The sequence below is a fragment of the Coregonus clupeaformis genome, unplaced genomic scaffold (genome assembly GCF_020615455.1).
Source record: "Coregonus clupeaformis isolate EN_2021a unplaced genomic scaffold, ASM2061545v1 scaf0253, whole genome shotgun sequence".
Classification (NCBI taxonomy): Eukaryota; Metazoa; Chordata; class Actinopteri; order Salmoniformes; family Salmonidae; genus Coregonus; species Coregonus clupeaformis.
Window position 1 is genome coordinate 448,898 of NW_025533708.1, and position 24,837 is coordinate 473,734.

At 41.3% G+C, this 24,837-nt stretch overlaps 2 protein-coding genes across 2 annotated transcripts; both read right to left on the reverse strand.

The window, feature by feature from the left end:
- Positions 1-1,829: 1,829 nt before the first annotated feature.
- LOC121560169 (trace amine-associated receptor 13c-like) lies at positions 1,830-6,488 on the reverse strand. The gene is made up of 3 exons (XM_045214414.1): positions 6,401-6,488; positions 5,995-6,173; positions 1,830-2,825 (listed from the first exon to the last, which is right to left on the reverse strand). Exons 1-3 carry the CDS (start codon positions 6,486-6,488, stop codon positions 1,830-1,832), a joined length of 1,263 nt encoding a protein of 420 aa, XP_045070349.1.
- A 5,833-nt stretch (positions 6,489-12,321) lies between these two features.
- On the reverse strand, positions 12,322-21,007 carry LOC123481210 (trace amine-associated receptor 6-like). The gene is made up of 2 exons (XM_045214415.1): positions 20,993-21,007; positions 12,322-12,864 (listed from the first exon to the last, which is right to left on the reverse strand). Exons 1-2 carry the CDS (start codon positions 21,005-21,007, stop codon positions 12,322-12,324), a joined length of 558 nt encoding a protein of 185 aa, XP_045070350.1.
- Between the last annotated feature and the right edge of the window lie 3,830 nt (positions 21,008-24,837).

The window sequence follows — 24,837 nt, forward strand, 5'->3', positions numbered from 1 at the left end:
TAGTAACACCTTGTAATAAAGAATATTTAATGGATTAAGAAATAGTTTATTCATTTATTCATAATTACTCCCACATTTTTGTTAGTAAGCAAGTTGTTCACACATTTATAAATAACTTTTATAGTATGTAATAAGATCCTTCATAAGATGTTTGATACATTTCCTTGTAACCCATTTACCAATCATTGGTAAAGTTGTGTTGCAGTCCCTAAAGCGAGGACTATTCATCCTTAATAAATGTTGAGTGACCAGTGTAATTTCTCACAAAAAGATGGACATGCCATTGGTAGACATTCCAGCAGTACCTGATGCTCCTTAAGGTCTCAAAATGACCTAGAACATATCAATGGTTAAACAATAAGCACACAACACAGAGGATGTTAAAGGAAATATACTGAACATTTTATTCCAAAACAGTCACACTGTTGTAGTAGTGTGCTGAAAGTAGTAGAAGTAACATGTTTTGTCTGAAAATGCTAACATGTGTGTTTGTTGGCAGTGACTACCAAAACCAAAGTGTGGATTGTAGTCACTCATTAGATTAGTTCATAAACTGCTTACAGGGTAAGGGAACCAATATCTAAATACATAATTTAACTAAACATTATGTTTAAAGGGTTACTCCCTTTAATACACTACAAGTGAAGTTGTCCAAATTCTTATGACTTCTTCAAATGGGGGGACTAGATACATAAGGTGTTCTAATTTACATATGAAAATACCCTCAAATAAAAGGTGGCATTCTATAATGTCGCCTCATATTAAACTTTTGATGTCAAATCCCAAAATGATTTGTACATGGTACAGGCTCTAAAGAAGTTAACTCAGCCATCTACACAGCCGTCGGCAACGCAGCCAAGGAGTACAAAACTAAACTTAATAATGGGAAACATAGTAATAGCTTACATAGAACAGATCTACCGCTTCTTAGACCTGCTTTCAATGAGAATGACAGCTCTATAACTCATATTTCTATGTGAATTTGGACGGGTCACGCAAAAAGTTACATATTGAAGCTTTAAATAGTAAATATTTTCTTCATAATTTATCATTAAACACACATTTATTTATAGTAAGCTTGTTATTCACACATTTATAAACAAGTTTTGTAGTGTTCATACCCAGTATGTTGAGGTTGAAGTGTTTGCTGCGGTCTCCTGCGCTGTTGTGTTTAATAATTCATGCATATAGTAGTTATTTATAAATGTGAAAATACCTAGCTTACTAACATTTAACAAATGTGGGAGTAATGATTAATACATGGTGAGCAAACTGTAAATGCCTTACAAATGGTTTATTACTGAACACTATAAAGTGTTAACCATGATTGCATATTCTTGCATTTTACCCTCAACTACTTACACAATACACCATTGAGATAGACTTGGACGTTATCTGATATCATGCATTATTGTGCATTTCAACTTTACCACACTTGATGAAGGCATTGTGTCCCAATTGAGCCACTAGAGGGTAATGTTAAACAACATATAGAATGAATCTTGACGTCCTCGGAATGTACTATTAGAATACTTACTTTTTATCATTAAATGACATGGAACAACCACAGACTTTGGTATTTGGAATTTAAAACCCTAAATGACTACAATGTCTTTTATAAAACAAGCTTATGCCTTCTTATGCCTTCTCCAAGTCATTCCATTCCAATCCATCCAAATCATTCTGCAACAACACCACATGTATCTATGATGACAACACTGAGATGAATAATGTCAGTGTATTGTTACATGAAAGAAGCAATTACAACAAATGTATTACAAAACATATCAAACCTATGTGTGTCATATTTAGGAATAAAAACATAGGAACTATGAACATCTTAATTTCAAAGTTAAAATATGTTTAGCTGTTACTTTGAACCATGGATAAAAAAAAGCATAAATTATTGGATTAATTAAGGAATTAACAAGTGGCAGACAGCTGATGATAAATAATGATAAATTGTCAATGAAAAAAAAAAGAAAATAAAAATAAAATGGAATCCAACAACTTAGATAGGTGAAAACAACAATAGCTAGAGTTTTTGCTGCTTTTCTCTCTGACTTATTTGCCTGTACAGTTTTAACACCAGACACACTGGCAGCCTCTTTTGAAAATACCTTTCTGGCCTGTGATCTGGCCACCACAAATATTTTCAAATAAAGTGTTATAATAATAGAGCACGGGACAAACATTGTAATTACAAAGTCAATTCTATTACCCAAGACTGACCCTTCTACAGTAAAACATTCTTTCAAACACCTACTGGGTACCTGTACATTTAGAAATATTTTTGCAATAGCAGCATCGTATATGATACAACAACACCAGGTAATGGATATACAACACATCATTCTTGTTATTGTTATTTTAGAGTGGTACAATAAGGGATCACACACAGCAACATAACGGTCAATAGATATCAAGATCAAACTGCCCACAGATAAAGAAGAACACAAACAAGTGATGCAGAAATAAAACCCACAGAAATATTCCCCAAAATCCCAGCATGGTTCCATTAATGCTACAGTCGTTAATGGTATCACAATCAGTCCCACCAGGAGATCTGCCACAGCCAGAGAGAGGATGAGCAGGTTGGTTGGAGTGTGGAGCTGCTTGAAGTGAGAGATGGAGATGATCACCAGTATGTTCAAAAATACTGTAACTGCTGAAATCAATGAGAAGAAGATGTACAGAGTTATGTAGATAGATGTCGATAGCAAAGCCTTTCCGCAAGAAGAGTTTCTGTCTTGAAAACAGTATTGAACATCTTCATGTGTCTCCATTTGTAATAAAGGGTCCAAATGCTGAGGTCCTGCTTGATCCTGTGTGTGACCCTGTCAGGTCAGCCTTCTGACAAACTCTGAGCTCTGCCTCTCTATTTATCTCTGAATGACTGACACACACTCCCCTCCCCAGTGTCTCTCTGCACACTCACACGCGCACACACGCGCACACACACACACACACACACACACACACACACACACACACACACACACACACACACACACACACACACACACACACACACACACACACACACACACACAAACACACAAGCCCACAAATGAACAAAAGGTTGGATAAACAAATTATTTGTCAAAACATGATGTAATGTATTACAAGTTTGTATGTTGCTATGGCCACCTAGCCTGTCCTTCACTCTTACTGATAGTTAGACATCAGAGAAAAAGGTATGTTTTATCAACTGAGGATTTAAATGGGGAAAATATAGTATGGGTGATGATTTGGTCACCCAAAGGCTATTTTACATGGGAAATAGGATAACTGTTCAAGACTAACTGTTTTGATTATGTCAGTGCTCAGATTGGACCATAATCCACAACCTCAGGAGACATAGCCTCAGAAGCTGAGACTCCAAACAGAGGTTGTGTTTCTGATAAATGTTCTGACTTGCAACAAGCTAGCTATCATAAGACACAAAACTAACGGTGAGTGTAAGCAGCCAGCCAGCCCTCCCCTCCAAACCCCATCCTTAAACTCCTCCATCCTTCCAGTCGAGAGAACGAAACAAGATTTGGAAGGAAGGCCTTGAGAAACTACAGGACAGATCACAGCATATGTCATTTGGACAGTGCATAAGAAAATTGATAGTCAGGCAGTTGATGAGATGGCATATCTTTAAGGTGGATGCACTAATGGCATTCCATAGGAACATTACATAGACTTGTAAAAATGTCCATCTAAACTGAATTATGAAGTAATTATTCAGGTTGATGGAGCCAGTCACATTGTAGGGGACACATAATATTTGGCAGATTTCACCCTACAGTATTCTGACCCAGTCATCCCCCTTGATGTTTTTCAGCCAGCCTGCTACCTTGAGAGTAATGCCCCATGTAACCTCTCACCATTACCAATAATAGGGGAGGTTAGCAGTTTTGGGGATGTATGATCTTTGACCCTCTGTAACTTTCTCACTCATCACCCTGAGGACCAACCTGTATAGTCTACCACACCCTCTCTCATTAGCACCACCAGCTGAAGAGAGTTTTCTCTCTGTCTAATTGTGTTCCCCGTACCCTGTGTGAACTTGTCCATTCCCTTTGTGTGATTATTCTGATGAAGGCCATTGAAGGCTGAAACATTTATCTTTTAACCTTGCTTGAATAAAACAAATCATTTTTAATGGCGAGGAAGTGTTGTGCCTTTTCCTTTGCAATGATGATAAAAAATTTTGCACCTCGACTCACGTTGGTTGAGCAACCTCCTCTTCTTTCGATACAGTAATTATTTCTCAGCTTCATCAAGGTTGTCAATCATTTGATTAGATTTTTATTTTGATAAATCTAGTTAGATGCTGTTCTCTCAGTTTCCAGAGGGTCCTGTTTGAGCTACGTTACCATATACTTTATTGTCCATTTAGAGACGTCAGCATAGAAATACACAAACACAACCCAATATATTACATGACGTACAGAAAACTGGAACGTTAGTACACAAGTCACACATTAACATATTCACATATTCAAAACATGCAGGGCTCTGTCATAATGACACTTATATCACTCTACCAAAGAAAGGTGTCAACCACACACCCAAATACATCTACTACATTTAGATATATATATATTTTTTACATTTATTTCTACAGGGTGGGTCACCATTGAGACCAGCGTCTCATTTGCAAGGAAGCCCTGTGAACATGAACATACAATAAATACAACAATATTAATCAAAACAAACACAATTCTCAAACACCGGCGACAGGTAACCTAGCGGTTAAGATGTTGGGCCAATAATCGAAAGGTTGCTGGTTCGAATCCACGAGCCAACTAGGTGAAAAATCTGTTAATGTGCCCTGGAGCAAGGCACTTAACCCTAGTTGCTCTGGATAAGAGCGTCTGTTAAATGACAGACCAAAAAAATATGATTCCACCTCTGCATGATTCCTAAAGAGCATATTACATCAGCAAAACTCAATCTGTCACTGGGACTATATTGTCTCTACTGTGTAAGTGAACAACTCTTCAATGATGTTACTTTGACTTGTTTTAAAGTTTCTCACACCAGAGGGTCCTGTTATCACCTATATGCAAGTCTCTGGAATAATGAAATCTACCAATGAAAGGTGTTGGAGAAACACAAATGCTTTACTCCAGGGCCCCAATAAGGCCACAATACAGCATAAACTTTGGAAGTGAACCAGAGTACACCTCTAGTGTCTTTGTGTGCATGAACATGAGTACAACTTCCATTAGGCCTCTGCCTGAGTACAACCCTCACCCCTAAACAAGTCCACCCTGCACAGATCAAGAATCCCACCCCTGAATCATGACTCTGTCACAGGTGGGATCTGAACCCTGGTATCCTGAGTGGAAAACCAACATCTTAACCAATTGGCCAAGAAGGAAGTATCTCTTGGACTGAGGGTGACACTGATTTTGAAGTATCAGGCAGGGCTACCTCATCACGAGAGCATGAGTCTGACTGTTGTGGCATTAATCAAGATGCTCATGAATAAGTAGGTTTTCAGACCAAACCTCCCCCTAACCTCACTCAAGTCTCAATCCTAAACCCCTCTCTATAGCGTTTTTGACAAATAACAAGACATTTTCACAAGTACAGAACTGAAATGTCATTTTTTTATATATAGCCTCTCTTAGTTTGGCCCTCCTGTAGCTCAGTTGGTAGAGCATGGCGCTTGCAACGCAAGGGTTGTGGGTTCGATTCCCACGGGGGCCAGTATGAAAAATTTATGCACTCACTAATTGGAAGTCGCTCTGGATAAGAGCATCTGCTAAATGACTAAAATGTAAAAAAAAAAAATTAGTTGGCACATCCTGATTTCATGGGGCATGATCCAGGATCGACACATATATAATATGATCCAGAATGAATCAATATAGACATATCTTACATACCAAAAGATTCAACAGCATCTGAGAGAGCTGCTCTGGTGTGACCTCTGACCTGTCAGCAGTGATGTACTGAGAGCAGTGGCAGTGAGAGTAGTGGTAGTGTTCATACCCAGTACGTTGAGGTTGAAGTGTCTGCTGCGGTCTCCTGTGCTGCTGTGTTTCCATCGTTCAGCCAGGTGATAGCAGGAGGAGGGATGCCAGAGGCCTTACAGGTTAGAGACACAGGGTTGTTCACCACCACACTCACATTTTCTGGGACCTGGTTCTGACCACAGATCCTGGGGGAGACTGGAGGACAAAACACATACGTATATTAACACACATATACAAACACATCACGTACAGAATGTGGACCCAAATGGCAGATAAACATGAAGGCATGAAGACATCATACTATAGATAAGATTAGCAGGTGTAGGTGATTTGAAGTTTTACTTTCTGACATATACTCCATTTCATAGAGGATAGCCCCTCCCACTCTCTATGTTATGTTATGGTACGTTGGTGAGTCTCACCATGTATGCTGATGTCGTGCTTGCTGTTGGCCTGTCCCGCCACATTCACAGCCACACGTGTAGAGTCCTGTGTCCAACACCTTGGCATCCTTTATCTGTAGCAGACGCCCCTTGTTCAGCACTTGAGCCCCACACTGGCCTGTGATTAGTCGACCGTCCTTCAACCATGTGACCGCTGGGCGGATGTGTTTTGCATGTCTGTTGTCAAATTTCTAAGATAGTGGACTTTCAAGAAGCAAAGTGTCACCGGCCACATCATCATGTACATGCGTTTTGCATCATATAAAATGTGGTAGCTGACACTTTGATTCATGTTTTCCAGTGAAATTATCCTTTAAAGCTGGAAACCATAGCGGTGAAACTGCCACCTCCGTTTGCGATATTACAACAACAAAGTTACTTCAAACAAGGAAGATCGTTGTTTTCCCCTCAGACATCAATGAGCAGTATGTACTATGCATTTTCTTTTGCCACGATGCAAGATGCTCCTCAGTGGTGCTGTTTCACCTTATGCGGATCTCAGCATAAAAAAATATATATATATTATTTCATTATATGATTAGGAACTCAGTCAGGGTCTCAACTTGATGTTGAGAGTTAGAAGAGTAGAATACACAAGGTAAAATTTCGAAATTTCGTTGTGCATCAGCAGTTTTGCCCTTGTTATGTCAGTTAACATTTTTTTGATTTGTAAATTAGTATAGCCAGCTATCTAAACTTGTAGTAATCATGGTCAAATTACCAACCGGGGGAACCCCAAGCCCTTAACCATCAATGCAGTTTTCAGAAAATAGAGTTGAGAAAATATTTACTAAATTAACTTAAGTAGAAAAAAAAGAAAAGTTTACAAAAAAGTAACCAATATGTTGAGGTTAAAGTGTCTGCTGCAGTCTCCTGCGCTGTTGTGTTGAATAATTAATGCATATGCTGTAGTAGTTATTTATAAATGTGAGCATACCTACAGCTTACTAACATTTAACAAATGTGGGCATAATTATTAATAAATGGTGAGCAAACTGTAAATGCCTTACAAATGTTTTATTAATAAACATTATTATAAAGTGTAACACATAATTGCATATTCATACATTTGACCATCAACTACTTACTACAATACACCATTGAGTTATACTTGGATGTTATCTGATATCATGCAGTATTGCATATTTCATATTAACTGCACTTGTTGAAGGTGTTGTGTCTTATTTCAGCCACTAGAGGGTGATGTTAAACAAGATATACACTGAGTGTACACAACATTACTTAGACTGACAAGGTGAATCAAGGTGAAAATTATATAATCCCTTATTGATGTCACCTGTTAAATCCACTTCAATCAGTGTAGATGAAGGTAGGGAGACAGGTTAATTAAGGATTTTTAAGCCTTGAGACAATTGAGACATAGATTGTGTATGTGTGCCATTCAAAGGGTGAATGGGTAAGACAAAGTAGTTAAGTGCCTTTGAAAGGGGTATGGTAGTTGGTGCCAGGGGGATTGATTTGAGTGTGTCAAGAACTGCAACGGTGCTGGGTTTTTCATGCTCAACAGTTTCCCGTGTGTATCAAGAATGGTTCACAACCCACAGGACATCCAGCCAACTTGACACAACTGTGGGAAGAATTGAAGTCAACATGGGCCAGCATCGCTGTGGAATGCTTTCGACACCTTGTACAGTCCATGCCCCGACGAATTGAGGCTGTTCTGATGGTGAAAGGGGGTGCAATTCAATATTGAGAACTTGCTCCTAATGTTTTGTACACTCAGTGCATAATGATATATTACATCCTCAAAATGAATACTTACATACTATTAATCGTTAAAAAACATGGAACAACCACAGACGTTGGTATTTGGAATATACAAACCAAAATTACTACTATGTATTTTATAAAACAAGCTTATGCCTTCTTATGCCTTCTCCAAGTCATTCCAATCCATCCAAATAATTCTGCATCAACACCACATGTAACTATGATGACAACACTGAGATGAGTAATGTCAGTGTATTGTTACATGAAACAAGCAATTACAACAAAACAGTATAACATAACTATGTCAAACTAGGGAATAAAAACGTAGGAACTATACATGCCTTAACTTCAGAGTTAAAATACGTTTAGCTGTTATTTTGAACCATGCATAAAAGAAAGCATAAATGATTGGATTAATTAAGGAATTAACAAGTGGCAGAAAGCCGATGATCAATGATAAACTGTCACACACACACACAAAAAGATTTATAAACAAAAATGGAATCCAACAAATGAGATAGTTGAAAACAACAATAGCTAGAGTTTTTGCTGCTTTCCTCTCAGACTTATTTGCCTGTACAGTTTTAACACCAGACACACTGGCAGCCTCTTTTGAAAATACCTTTCTGGCCTGTGATCTGGCCACCATAAATATTTTCAAATAAAGTGTTATAATAATAGAGCACGGGACAATCATTGAAAATACAAGACCAATGATTTTAACCCAATTTAATTCTTCTACAGTAAAACATTCTTTCAAACACCTACTGGGTACCTGTACATTTACAAAGATCTTTATAACAAATCAAATCAAATCAAATCAAATTTTATTGGTCACGTGCGCCGAATACAACAGGTGCAGACATTGCAGTGAAATGCTTACTTACAGCCCTTAACCAACAGTGCATTTATTTTAAACAAAAAAAGTAAGAATAAACAACAACAAAAAAAGTTTTGAGAAAAAGAGCAGAAGTAAAATAAAGTGACAGTAGGGAGGCTATATATACAGTAAAATAAAGTGACAGTAGGGAGGCTATATATACAGGGGGGTACCGTTGCAGAGTCAATGTGCGGGGGCACCGGCTAGTTGAGGTAGTTGAGGTAATATGTACATGTGGGTAGAGTTAAAGTGACTATGCATAAATACTTAACAGAGTAGCAGCAGCGTAAAAAGGATGGGGTGGGGGGCAGTGCAAATAGTCTGGGTAGCCATGATTAGCTGTTCAGGAGTCTTATGGCTTGGGGGTAGAAGCTGTTGAGAAGTCTTTTGGACCTAGACTTGGCACTCCGGTACCGCTTGCCGTGCGGTAGCAGAGAGAACAGTCTATGACTAGGGTGGCTGGAGTCTTTGACAATTTTGAGGGCCTTCCTCTGACACCGCCTGGTATAGAGGTCCTGGATGGCAGGGAGCTTTGCCCCAGTGATGTACTGGGCCGTACGCACTACCCTCTGTAGTGCCTTGCGGTCAGAGGCCAAGCAGTTGCCATACCAGGCGGTGATGCAACCAGTCAGGATGCTCTCGATGGTGGAGCTGTAGAATTTTTTGAGGATCTGAGGACCCATGCCAAACCTTTTTAGTCTCCTGAGGGGGAATAGGCTTTGTCGTGCCCTCTTCACGACTGTCTTGGTGTGTTTGGACCATGATAGTTCGTTGGTGATGTGGACACCAAGGAACTTGAAGCTCTCAGCCTGTTCCACTACAGCCCCGTCGATGAGAATGGGGGGCGTGCTCAGTCCTCTTTTTTTCCTGTAGTCCACAATCATCTCCTTTGTCTTGGTCACGTTGAGGGAGAGGTTGTTGTCCTGGCACCACACGGCCAGATCTCTGACCTCCTCCCTATAGGCTGTCTCATCGTTGTCGGTGATCAGGCCTACCACTGTTGTGTCGTCGGCAAACTTAATGATGGTGTTGGAGTCGTGCCTGGCCATGCAGTCATGGGTGAACAGAGAGTACAGGAGGGGGACTGAGCACGCACCCCTGAGGGGCCCCCGTGTTGAGGATCAGTGTGGCAGATGTGTTGTTACCTACCCTTACCACCTGGGGGCGGCCCGTCAGGAAGTCCAGGATCCAGTTGCAGAGGGAGGTGTTTAGTCCCAGGATCCTTAGCTTAGTGATGAGCTTAGAGGGCACTATGGTGTTGAATGCTGAGCTGTAGTCAATGAATAGCATTCTCACGTAGGTGTTCCTCTTGTCCAGGTGGGAAAGGGCAGTGTGGAGTGCAATAGAGATTGCATCATCTGTGGATCTGTTGGGGCGGTATGCAAATTGGAGTGGGTCTAGGGTTTCTGGGATTATGCTGTTGATGTGAGCCATGACCAGTCTTTCAAAGCACTTCATGGCTACAGACGTCAGTGCTATGGGTCGGTAGTCATTTAGGCAGGTTATCTTAGAGTTCTTGGGCACGGGGACTATGGTGGTCTGCTTGAAACATGTTGGTATTACAGACTCAGTCAGGGACATGTTGAAAATGTCAGTGAAGACACTTGCCAGTTGGTCAGCACATGCTCTGAGTACACGTCCTGGTAATCCGTCTGGCCCTGCGGCCTTGTGAATGTTGACCTGCTTAAAAGTCTTACTCACATCGGCCACGGAGAGCGTGATCACACAGTCATCCGGAACAGCTGGTGCTCTCATGCATGCCTCAGTGTTACTTGCCTCGAAGCGAGCATAGAAGTGGTTTAGCTCGTCTGGTAGGCTTGTGTCACTGGGCAGCTCGCGGCTGTGCTTCCCTTTGTAGTCTGTAATAGTTTTCAAGCCCTGCCACATCCGACGAGCATCAGAGCCAGTGTAGTATGATTCAATCTTAGACCTGTATTGACTCTTTGCCTGTTTGATGGTTCGTCTGAGGTCATAGCGGGATTTCTTATAAGCGTCCGGGTTAGAGTCCCGTTCCTTGAAAGCGGCAGCTCTACCCCTTTAGCTCAGTGCGGATGTTTCCTGTAATCCATGGCTTCTGGTTGGGGTATGTACGTACGGTCACTGTGGGGACGACATCATCGATGCACTTATTGATGAAGCCAGTGACTGATGTGGTGTACTCCTCAATGCTGTCTGAAGAATCCCGGAACATGTTCCAGTCTGTGCTAGCAAAACAGTCCTGTAGCTTAGCATCTGCGTCATCTGACCACTTTTTTATTAACCGAATCACTGGTGCTTCCTGCTTCAGTTTTTGCTTATAAGCAGGAATCAGGAGGATAGAGTTATGGTCAGATTTGCCAAATGGAGGGCGAGGGAGAGCTTTGTATGTGTCTCTGTGTGTGGAGTAAAGGTGGTCTAGAGTTTTTTTACCTCTGGTTGCACATTTAACATGCTGGTAGAAATTAGGTAGAACGGATTTAAGTTTCCCTGCATTAAAGTCCCCGGCCACTAGGAGTGCTGCATCTGGATGAGCGTTTTCCTGTTGATTAATGGCCTTGTACAACTCATTCAGTGCAATCTTAATGCCAGCATTGGTTTGTGGTGGTAAATAGACAGCTATGAAAAATATAGATGAAAACTCTCTTGGTAAATAGTGTGGTCTACAGCTTATCATAAGATACTCTACCTCAGGCGAGCAAAACCTCGAGACTTCCTTAGTATTTGATTTTGTGCACCAGCTGTTGTTTACAAATATACAGAGACCGCCGCCCCTTGTCTTACCGGAGTTAGCCGTTCTGTCCTGCCGATGTAGCGTGTAGCCTGCTAGCTGGATGTTATCATTGTTGTCGTTCAGCCACGACTCCGTGAAACATAAGATATTACAGTTTTTAATGTCCCGTTGGTAGGATAACCGTAATCTTAAATCGTCCATTTTATTCTCAAAAGCTTGAACGTTGGCTAATAGGATTGATGGGAGAGGCAGTTTACTCGCTCGCCGTCGGATCCATACAAGGCACCCGGATCTGCGTCCACGGTATCTCCGTCTCTTCCTCACGCGAATGACGGGGATCTGGGCCTTGTCGGGTGTCTGTAGGATATCCTGCGCGACCGCCTCGTTGAAGAAAAAGTATTCGTCCAATGCGAGGTGAGTAAACGCTGTCCTGATATCCAGAAGCTCTTTTTGGTTATAAGAGACGATGGCAGAAACATTATGTACAAAATAAATTACAAATAACGCGGAAAAACACACATAATAGTACAATTGGTTAGAGGGCTGTAAAACGGCAGCCATCTTCTCCGGCGCTGTTTACTAATTAATAACAGCAGCATCGTATATGATACAACAACACCAGGTAATGGATATACAACACATCATTCTTGTTATTGTTATTTTAGAGTGGTACAATAAGGGATCACACACAGCAACATAACGATCAACAGATATCAAGACCAAATTGCCCAGAGATAAAGAAGAACACAAACAAGTGATGCAGAAATAAAACCCACAGAAATATTCCCCAAAATCCCAGCATGGTTCCATTAATGCTACAGTCGTTAATGGTATCACAATCAGTCCCACCAGGAAATCTGCCACAGCCAGAGAGAGGATGAGCAGGTTGGTTGGAGTGTGGAGCTGATTGAAGTGAGAGATGGAGATGATCACCAGTATGTTCAAAAATACTGTAACTGCTGAAATCAATGAGAAGAAGATGTACAGTGTTATGTAGATAGATGTCGATAGCGAAGACTTTCTGCAAGAAGAGTTTCTGTCTTGAAAACAGTATTGAACATCTTCATGTGTCTCCATTTGTAATAAAGGGTCCAAATGCTGAGGTCCTGCTCCTGCTTGATCCTGTGTGTGACCCTGTCAGGTCAGCCTTCTGACAAACTCTGAGCTCTGCCTCTCTATTTATCACTGAATGACTGACACACACTCCCCTCCCCAGCGTCTCTCTGCACACACACACACACAAACACACACACACACACACACACACACACACACACACACACACACACACACACACACACACACACACACACACACTCACACACACACACACAAGTGCGCACAGAAATGAACAAACGGTGAGATAAACAAATAATTTGTGAAAGCATGATGTAATGTAAAACAAGATTGTATGTTGCTATGGCCATCTAGCCTGTCCTTCATTCTTACTGATAGTTAGACATCAGAGAAAAGGTAAATTTTCTCAACTGAGCATTTTAATGGAGAAAATATAGTATGGTTGATGTTTTGGTCACTCAAAGGCTAGTTTACATGGGAAACAGGATAACTGTGTAAGACTAAGTGTTTTGGGTGATGTCAGTGCTCAGTTTGGACCATAATCCACAACCTCAGGAGACATGACAGCACACCACATGTCAGCTAGTCAGTGTGGACGAAAGCTGACAGTAAGGAAGTTGATGAGAGGGTATAACTTCATGGTGTACCCGCTTATAGCACATGCAATCAAAATGAATTGTGCCATTCCATAGGAACATCCCGTAGACTTGTAAAAATGTCCATCTGAACTGAATTATGAACCATACTTCTTATAGTTGAGGGAGACTTTGTCTCAGTTAAATCATGGGGACAAATACTATTTGTCAGACATAAGAACAACCACACTGTATTCTGACCCAATCACCCCTGATGTATTTATTCCATTTCTGGTGTTTTCTTGTTTAATCTGAAAAAAAAAAAAAGTGACTACGAAATGCGATTTCCAGTTCAGTTGAGTTGTATCGATCAATGATCTCAAAAGCACTTTAAGTAATTAGGGACAGTTCAAAATGTACTGGGAATATTTTCACATGACCCTCCCCTTGTACTGTAAAAAGAAAGTACACACCCTCCCCCCTCATAGAATTACCTCTAAATAATGCTTACGACCATGAATAGTAACTGTGTTTAAAAACGTGGATATCGACTTTGCCACGTCGGCATGCTTTTGTGGCACAGTCGATGCCACGCAGGGCTACGGGCCAGAAGGTTGAGGGCTCGCCGACCACCACGGATGAGCTCAATCTCCCTGCATGTTTCATTAGACCTACAATACGATCAGAGCCGGCTGCAGACAATGATCAGCTAGGGGATATCAGATTTCCAACATTTACATTTACATTTACATCATTTAGCAGACGCTCTTATCCAGAGCGACTTACAAATTGGTGCATTCAACTTATGATAGCCAGTGGGACAATCACCTTCTTTTTCTTATGGGGGGTGGGGGAAGAAGGATTACTAAGAGCCTTCTAATGCTTTGAAGTCTTGAGTTTTGAAAGGATCATACAGCACTAATCATTTTGTGTTTTCTTACGGATTGTTCCACTGTTTGGCATAAGTCTTGTTCCTCCAAAACAACGGATATACAGAGGGTGGATTCAAGTGTAAGTTTCCATCTAGAAATGTTGGGCCACTTGTAAACAACAAATGCAACATTGTGGCTATACAATTCCATTAGTTCTATGTTTCTGGTAATATATGAATTCAATTGTCTTGCCACTAATACCAGGAATCCAGTGGAGAAGAAACCTGTACATCTGATGAGGAGTACGTGCTAGACTCCACTAATGATATTGAAGACTCAGAAAATGTTATTTTTTTAAGTTCTGAATTTTTAAGTTCTGATGAAGTTCAGGAATCAGATAAAGGTCAAGAAGACACCATACAAACAAAAGAGTCTACAATTCAAGTAGACTGTGAACCATCGCAATCCCAGGCCTACCTAAATACAGAATCTTCACCATCGAAAGAAAACAAGCACAACTTCTGTTTTGTTTGTGACAAGCCACAGCAAAAAATCGCAAGGCATTTCAAAAAGCATGAAAAAGACAACTCAGAAATAGAAATAGACCCCTCCAGGGTCAAAGACAAGAAAGCTTGAACAACTACGGAATAGAGGAAACTTTCTTCACAACAATAAAGTTCTCAACGGTGGAACATGGGCCCTAAAGGTGAAAAGACTATCAAAGAAAGGGGAAACAGGAAAATATTAATATTTCCCTCATTGCAAAAGCATGGTTGTCTGCTTGGAGCTATGGAGGCATATGAAAAGATGTATCACCAAATCAGATGGTCCATTAGGTGAGGAGCCATTTTGGAGGCAAAGAGCTTTGGCCATGGCTGATGTGGCTCATCTCCCAAAAGATACACCTGAAGGACTTGTCAAGATGTTCATTACAATGAGACCTTGGAGTATGCAAAGTTCTCATTCAAGAGGCTTGGATACGATAAGACACAGCACCAATATATTACACAAAACATCTGGGAACTTGGGGGGTTGTTGGTCACCTTGAGAAAGTCAATGTCACTCATCACTGTAGCAGAAGCCATCAAGCCAGACAATTTTTATGAAGTTATTCGAGCTGTCAAAGAAACTGCCAAGTTCAACAAAAGTGGAAATATCTACGAATTTCCTACACTTGTTGTGAAGTTAGGCAGTTCCCTTAAAGACGAGGCAGAAATGTTTGAATGTCTGGCAATAATGGCTGATGATAATGAGTTGATAAAGAATGCCAAGGGCTTTGTGAAGCTCTATACTAAGGCATGGTCTGGAAATGTCTCACATGTCACACGTTGCACAATCAGTGATGCCAAGCACAATAAACCAACAGCATTAGCCAACAGAGAAGATGTGAACCTCCATGGGATCGGTATCCCATATACGGGACGGTTGAGCTAACATGCGCTAATGTAATTAGCATGACTGTTGTAAGTAACAGCACACTTTCCAGGACATAGACATGTCCTATATGAGCAGAAAGTTTACATTCTTGTTAATCTAACTGTACTGTCCAATTTACAGTAGCTATTACAGTTTGAGGAGAGAGCACAACATCAAAAAACTTATCACGGCGACTGGTTTGATACGTTCACCTCTGAAGGTAAATAATGTAATTCAGTAATCTTCCTCTGATTTGTCATCCTAAGGGTCCCAGAGATCAAATTTAGCATAGTTTTGATTGATAAAATCAATTTTTATATTCAAATGTAGGAACTGGGTTCTACAGTTTGAACCCCTACTGTCTGTGGCTCCACACCCACCTCGCCCGGCCATCTAGATGTGTGAAAGTTAGTGTATAAGCTAATGATCCATCATGTATGACATTCCTGGGAGTGTGTAAACTTACATTTTGTATTACCATATCATTGTTGTATATTCTCTGTAGTTATGTACTTGAAAATGTACAGTGCCTTGAAAAAGTATTCACCCCCCTTGGCGTTTTTCCTATTTTGTTGCATTATAACCTGTAATTTAAATTGATTTTTATTTTGATTTCATGTAATGGACATACACAAAATAGTCCAAATTGGTTAAGTGAAATGAAAAAAAAACGTGTTTAAAAAAAATTATAATAATCAACAACGGAAAAGTGGTGCGTGCATATGTATTCACCCCCTTTGCTATGAAGCCCCTAAATAAGATCTGGTGCAATTAGCAAACCAGAAGTCACATAATTAGTTAAATAAAGTCCACCTGTGTGCAATCTAAGTGTCACATGATCTGTCACATGATCTCAGTATATATATACACCAGTTCTAAAAAGGCCCCAGCGTCTGTAACCCCACTAAACAAGGGGCACTACCAAGCAAGCTGCACCGTGAAGACCAAGGAGCTCTCCAAACAGGTCAGGGACAAAGTTGTGGAGAAGTACAGATCAGGGTTGGGTTATAAAAAAATATCTGAAACTTTGAACATCCCACGGAGCACCATTAAATCCATTATAAAAAAATTGAAAGAATATGGCACCACAACAAACCTCAAAGAGCGGGCCGCCCACCAAAACTCATGGCCCAGGCAAGGAGGGCATTCATCAGAGAGGCAACAACGAGTCCAAAAAGATAACCCTGAAGGAGCTGCAAAGCTCCACAGCGGAGATTGGCGTATCTGTCCATAGGACCACTTTAAGCTGTACACTCCACAGAGCTGGGATTTATGGAAGAGGGCCAGAAAAATGCCATTGCTTAAAGAAAAAAATAAGCAAACACGTTTGGTGTTCGCCAAAAGGCATGTGGGAGACTCCCAAAACATATGGAAGAAGGTACTCTGGTCACCTTTCATCACCCCGAGAACACCATCCCCACAGTGAAGCATGGTGGTGGCAGCATCATGCTGTGGGGATGCTTGAGGAAAACCTGTTTCAGTCTTCCAGAGATTTGAGACTGGGACGGAGGTTCACCTTCGAGCAGGACAATGACCCTAAGCATACTGCTAAAGCAAAACTTGAGTGGTTTAAGGGGAAACATTTAAATGTCTTGGAATGGCCTAGTCAAGGCCCAGACCTCAATCCAATTGGGAATGTGTGGTATGACTTAAAGATTGCTGTACACCAGCGGAACCCATCCAACTTGAAGGAGCTGGAGCAGTTTTGCATTGAAGAATGGGCAGAAATCCCAGTGGCTAGATGTGCCAAGCTTATAGAGACATGCCCCAAGAGACTTACAGCTGTAATTGCTACAAAAGGTTGCTCTACAAAGTATTGACTTTGGGGGGTTGGATAGTTATACACGCTCAAGTTTTCTGTTTTTTTGTCTTATTTCTTGTTTGTTTCACACAGAAAAAATATTTTGCATCTTCAAAGTGGTAGGCATGTTGTGTAAATCAAATGATACAAACCCCCCAAAAAATCCATTTTAATTCCAGGTTGTAAGGCAACAAAATAGGAAAAATGCCAAGAGTGGTGAATACTTTCACAAGTCACTGTAAGTGGATGGGTCATGTTCATGAAATAGATTACCGTAATCACCCCCAGACACACCTGGCTAACTTGATGGGTCATGTAATCATCTGGCAAAGTGTAATCTTTTGTTTAGACATGTAGCTAGTTAGCTAGCTAAACAAAGGACCTAATGGTACTTTCAAGACAACTGGGAACTTGGACGTCAGTGATCTTCAGGTCGGAAAGAGTTCCCGAGATGTAATTACGAGTTGGATGACCGTTCAAAGCGATTTTTCCCTGTCGGAACTCGTTTTTTATGACTTCCCAGTTGTCTTGAACACACTGAAGTCGGAGATTTCAGAGTTTCCAGTTCCCAGTTGTTTTGAATGCGTCAATAATCCCAACCCATACTACTAGCAATACAAACTGATTGTCATAGCTAGCCACCATGCATGACTCTGTAGGTAGCTAAAGCTAACCAACTAGGTTCAATGTTAGCTACTACACAAACTGAGCAGCTCATGTTATAGACAGAAGCATGCTAAATGCAGACCAATCTCTCAGCATGTCCAGCCCATCCATTATCCCTGTCAATCATGGCTAGCGGGAAGGTTCCTCTCTTTTTCCGTAGCTAAACAAACTAGGCCCGTAATTTAACAATTTAATGCGTATTTACAGATGGCAAACACATTTGTTATTATGGCATATGAAAGTTCACATGTTCCCAAAGGCATTTCTGCCAAAAAACGCATTTTGATAAAAAAATACATGTTTACGTTCAAATGGCTCTGTGAAGTAGTGACTTGCGACATACGCCTAGTTTCCTGAAACAAGTCACAAATGTGGGAGCAATGATTAATAAGTGATACATAAACGATTTACTAACCAATTATAAATGCTTTATTACAATGTGTTATTATCAAGTGCTACCAGTTAGGGTTACACTATGAAGGTTGTAACATTTCAAAAAGCTAATTAATGGCTACTTTGAGTTCACAGCTTGGGAAGGCCTTATCAGATGCCTGATTAAAGTCGTGAAATCAGTGCTTCATTTGTGAAACAAGCATTTAGCATGTAAGATGTGTCTATATTGATCCTGGATCATATTATATCTGTGCTGATCCTTGATCATTATTTAGTTGTGTTAACACTGGATCATTTTAAATCTGTGCTGATCCTTGATCAAATCAAATCAAATCAAATTTTATTTGCCAGATGCGCCGAATAGAACAGGTGCAGACATTACAGTGAAATGCTTGCTTACAGCACTTAACCAACAGTGCATTTATTTTGAACAAAAAAGTTTTAAAAAATATAAAAAATAAAAAAAGTATTGAGAAAAAAAGAGCAGAAGTAAAATAAAATAACAGTAGGGAGGCTATATATACAGGGGGGTACCGGTGCAGAGTCAATGTGCGGGGGCACCGGCTAGTTGAGGTAGTTGAAGTAATATGTACATGTGGGCAGAGTTAAAGTGACTATGCATAAATAATTAACAGAGTAGCAGCAGCGTAAAAGGATGGGGTTGGGGGGCAGTGCAAATAGTCCGGGTAGCCATGATTAGCTGTTCAGTAGTCTTATGGCTTGGGGGTAGAAGCTGTTGAGAAGTATTTTGGACCTAGACTTGGCACTCCGGTACCGCTTGCCGTGCGGTAGCAGAGAGAACAGTCTATGACTAGGGTGGCTGGAGTCTTTGACAATTTTGAGGACCTTCCTCTGACACCGCCTGGTATAGAGGTCCTGGATGGCAGGAAGCTTGGCCCCAGTGATGTACTGGGCCGTACGCACTACCCTCTGTAGTGCCTTGCGATTGGAGGCCAAGCAGTTGCCATACCAGGCGGTGATGCAACCAGTCAGGATGCTCTCGATGGTGCAGCTGTAGAATTTTTTGAGGATCTGAGGACCCATGCCAAATCTTTTCAGTCTCCTGAGGGGGAATAGGCTTTGTCATGCCCTCTTCACGACTGTCTTGGTGTGTTTGGACCATGATAGTTCGTTGGTGTTGTGGACACTAAGGAACTTGAAGCTCTCAACCTGTTCAACTACAGCCCCGTCGATGAGAATGGGGGCGTGCTCATTCCTCTTTTTTGATCGTTATTTAGTTGTGTTAACACTGGATCATATTATATCTGTGCTGATCCTTGATCATTATTTAGTTGTGTTAACACTGGATCATATTATATCTGTGCTGATCCTTGATCATTATTTAGTTGTGTTAACAGGTTTTAATGCCTGTGCCATTAAACCCCTACAACTTATCCAGAACGCTGCAGCCCGTCTGGTGTTCAACCTTCCCAAGTTCTCTCATGTCACCCCGCTCCTCCGCACACTCCACTGGCTTCCAGTTGAGGCTTGCATCTACTACAAGACCATGGTGCTTGCCTACGAAGCTGTGAGGGGAACGGCACCTCCTTACCTTCAGGCTCTGATCAGACCCTACACCCAAACGAGGGCATTACGTTCATCCACCTCTGGCCTGCTAGCTCCCTTACCTCTACGGAAGCACAGTTCCCGCTCAGCCCAGTCAAAGCTTTCGCTGCTCTGGCACCCCAATGGTGGAACAAGCTCCCCCACGACGCCAGGACAGCGGAGTCACTGAACACCTTCCCGAGACACTTGAAACCCTACCTCTTTAAGGAATACCTGGAATAGTATAAAGTAATCCTTCTTCCCCCACCCCCCATAAACAAAAAAAGAAAAAAAAAGTGGTTGTCCCACTGGCTATCATAAGTTGAATGCACCAATTTGTAAGTCGCTCTGGATAAGAGTGTCTGCTAAATGATGTAAATGTAAATGTTAACACTGGATCGTCATATATCTGTGTTCATCCTAGATCATATTACAACTGTGTTGATTCTGGATTGTCATATAACAGTGTTGATCCTGGATTGTTGTTTAGATGTATTAATCCTGGATCATGCCCCATGAAATCAGGATGTTCCACTGAGTCCATATAAAAAATGGTATTTGTAGAATTGTCTGTTATTTGTCTAAAACACTATAGAGAGTGTTTTAGCATAGAGACTTGAGTGAGGTAAGGGGGAGGTGTAGTCTGAAAACCTACTTCTTCATGAGTGTCTTGATTAATGCCACAACCCCCCACCCCCCTCCCTCCCCCACCACCACCCCCATCTGCTAAAGGACTAAAATGTATAATGTGTAACAGAGGTGAGTCAGACTCATGCTCACGTGATGAGGTAGCCCTGCCTGGTGCTTCAAAATCAGTGTCACCCTCGGTCCAAGAGATACTTCCCTCTTGGCCAATTGGTTCAGATGTTTGTTTTCCACTCAGGATACCAGGGTTCAGATCCCACCTGTGACAGAGTCATGATTCAGAGGTGGGATTCTTGACCTATGCAGGGTGGACTTGTTTAGGGGTGAGGGTTGTACTCAGGCAGAGGCCTAATGGAAGTTGTACTCATGTTCATGCACACAAAAGACACTAGAGGTGTACACAGGTTCACTTCCAATGTTTATGTTGTATTGTGGCCTTATTGGGGCCCTGGAGTAAAGCATTTGTGTGTCTCCAACACCTTTAATTGGTAGATTTCATTATTCCAGAGCCTTGCATACAGGTGATAACAGGACCCTCTGGTGTGAGAAACTTTAAACAAGTCAAACTAACATCATTAAAGAGTTGTTCACTTACCCAGTAGAGACAATATAGTCCCAGTGACATCAGTCACAAAGCACAGGTTGAGTTTTGCTGATGTAATATGCTTTTTGAGAAATGTGTGTGTGTGTGTGTGTCTGTGTGTGTGTGTGTGTGTGTGTGTGTGTGTTTGTGTGACTGACTGACTGACTGTGTGTGTGTGTGTGTGTGTGTTGTTTGACTGACTGTGTGTGTGTTTGTGTGTGTGTGTGTGTGTGTGTGTGTGTGTGTGTGTGTGTGTGTGTGTGTGTGTGTGTGTGTGTGTGTGTGTGTTTGTGTGACTGACTGACTGACTGTGTGTGTGTGTGTGTGTGTTGTTTGACTGACTGTGTGTGTGTGTGTGTGTGTGTGTGTGTGTGTGTGTGTGTGTGTGTGTGTGTGTGTGTGTGTGTGTGTTGTTTGACACCTTTAATTGGTAGAGTGATGTATGTGTCGTTATTACAGAGCCTTGCATGTTAGTGCTAACAGGTCCCTCTGGAATCTGAGAGAACAACAAACCAGACAAAAAATATGATTGGATCAGAATACTGCAGGGTGATGTCTGACAAATATGGGTCCCAATGATGTAACTGTCTCCCTCAACTTGAATAATTATTTCATAATTCAGTTCAGATGGACATTTTTACAAGTCCATGGAATGTTCCTATGGAATGCCATTAGTGCATCCACCATAAAGATATGCCATCTTATCAACTGCCTGACTGTCAATTCTCTTATGCACTGGCCAAATGACATATGCCGTGATCTGTCCTGTAGTTTATCAAGGCCTTCCTTCCAAATCTAATTTCATTGTCTTGAGTATTGGAAGTCTAAAGAACTTCAGTATAAGATTTTGCATTTGAATCGCAGGGCTGGCATCTAACGCTCACCGGTAGTTTTGTATCTTATGATAACTAGCTTATTGCTGAAAATTTTTCAGAAACACAACCTCTGTTTGGAGCTCCATCTATGCAAAATATTTGATGGGTTTGATAAGTGGCAACCTGTCACTAGTTCCCAGAACCTTTATAGAAACTTAGGAAAGGGTTCTTTAAAGCACCATAAAGGTTTCAATTAGAACCTTACGATCATGGTTCTTTATCTCTTTAACTGTCTCTTCTAGAAAAACATGTAGAAACAATTATTTCATCTTAAATTCCTGTTACTAACAACTCAAACAGGAATTTCCAATAGTGTTTTTCTTTAACTTGCTGTTTATTCTACCTGGCAGTTGAGAAGTCAAGAGGGTCATACCAGCGATACCATATTAGAATGGCAATTTGCATAGAATTTTTACTCATCTCAACAATATTGCAAAAATTACTTTAGGTCTGCTTCAATGGCTTTTATACTGTATGCAGGTAAGCATTGTTAAATGAGGACTGATGTCACATTTTAATAATAGACGTTAATTGCATATGTATGTATGAAATGAATGTGTTTTCAGGTGGTGTTGGTTTTCTTAAATTTCAATTAATCCAGGTCCTTCCACAATGTTTCCCACATGTTCAGACTACATGTTGAGATAATATATGACAAAGTGCAGTTTTTATTACTATTATAGGCATTATTTTATAGGCGACCTTAAGTCTGAATATTGATTAATTAATCCCATGGGTCATGAAATGTTGTTAAACCAATGTATGTTGCCTAATGTAGTGTCTTGTCAACAATGAAATCATAGTTTTCACCAAAGTAAGTATTATTTTATAAAAAATAGATGTACCCAATTCTTTTTCCACCATACTTTTTTACTGAGTGCATTCTAAAAATATTCAGACCCCTTGACTTTTTCACATTTTGTTACGTTACAGCCTATTGGTTTAAAAAAAAAAAAAATCCTCATCAATCTACACACAATACCCCATAATGACAAAGCAAAAACAGGTTTTTAGCAATGTTAGTGTAACGATCCCGGCAGTCTGAGTCGGGTCCTGTCTGTGGACTAGTTTTTCTGCTCGTGATCTCCAGTTTCCCGAGGGTTCTGGAACGCTCCGGGGAGCTCTCTTGAGTTCCGCACCTGCATCCCATCAGCAATCTGCACACCTGGTCCTGATCATCACCCTTCTTAGGCTCTGGCCTAACATCCATTCCCTGCCGGATCGTTAGCCATGAACAGTAGGTTTACCAGAGTATCAGTCTTAGAGCTTCTAGCATTAGTTTTGTTGTTTTGCACCTTGTTGGTTTGTTGTTTACTTACCTCCGTTTTGTTCCATCTGCAGTCACTCGTCCGGAACCTTCATCCAACCTCTGCCTGGTGGTCGGCGGCTGCCGAGCCATGATTGGATCAACCACTGCACCCCCACCAACTAATCAACGCCGCCCGCTCTGTTCCCTGGATTATTCAGCATCACTCTTGACTTTGTAAATAAACACTCACCTTCGTTTCAACTTACCTTGTCCTGGTCTGCTTCTGGGTTCTGGCTTTGTAACTCGTGACAGTTAGCAAATCCCACGGGGGGCCAGTATGAAAAATGTATGCACTCAATAACTGTAAGTCGCTCTAGATAAGAGCGTCTGCTAAATGACTAAAATGTAAATTTAAAAATATTCAGACTCTTTACTCAGTACTTTGTTAAAGCACATTTGGCAGCGATTACAGCCTCAAGTCTTCTTGGGTGTGACACACCTGTATTTGGGAAGTTTCTCCCATTCTTCTCTGCAGATCCTCTCAAGTGCTGTCAGGTTGGATGGGGAGCGTCGCTGCACAGCTATTTTCAGGTCTCTCCAGAGATGTTCGATCAGGTTCAAGTCAGGGCTCTGCCTGGGCTACTCATAGACTTGTCCTGAAGCCACTCCTGCATTGTCTTGGCTGTGTGATTAGGGTCGTTGTCCTGTTGGAAGGTGAACCTTTACCCCAGTCTGAGGTCCTGAGAGCTCTTGAGCAGGTTTTCATCTCTCTGTACTTTGCTCTGTTCAACTTTCCCTCAATCCTGAATAGTCTGCTAGTGCCTGCCACTGAAAAACATCCCCACACATGATGATGCCACCACCATGTTTTACCGTAGGGATGGTGCCAGGTTTCCTCCAGATGTGCCTCTTCGCATTCAGGCCAAAGAGTTCAATTTTGGTTTCATCAGACCAGAGAATCTTGTTTCTCATGGTCTGAGAGTCCTTTAGGTGCCTTTTACTGAGGAGTGGCTTCCGTCTGGCCACTCTACCATAAAGGCCTGATTGGTGGAGTGCTGCAGAGATGGTTGTCCTTCTGGAAGGTTCTTCCATCTCCACAGGGAATTATGGTGCTCTGTGACCATCACCTCCCTGACCAAGGCAAATCTCCCCCGATTGCTGAGTTTGGCCGGGCGGCCAGCTCTAGGAAGAGTCTTGGTGGTTCCACTGTGTTCTTGGGGACCTTTCCAAATCATGTTCAATCAATTGAAATTACCACAGGTGGACACCAATCAAGTTGTAGAAACATCTCAAGGATGATCAATGGAAAAAGGATGCACCTGAGCTCAATTTCGAGTCTAATAGCAAAGTGTCTGAATACTTATCTAAATAAGGTTCTTGTTTTTTTCTCTGCCAAAA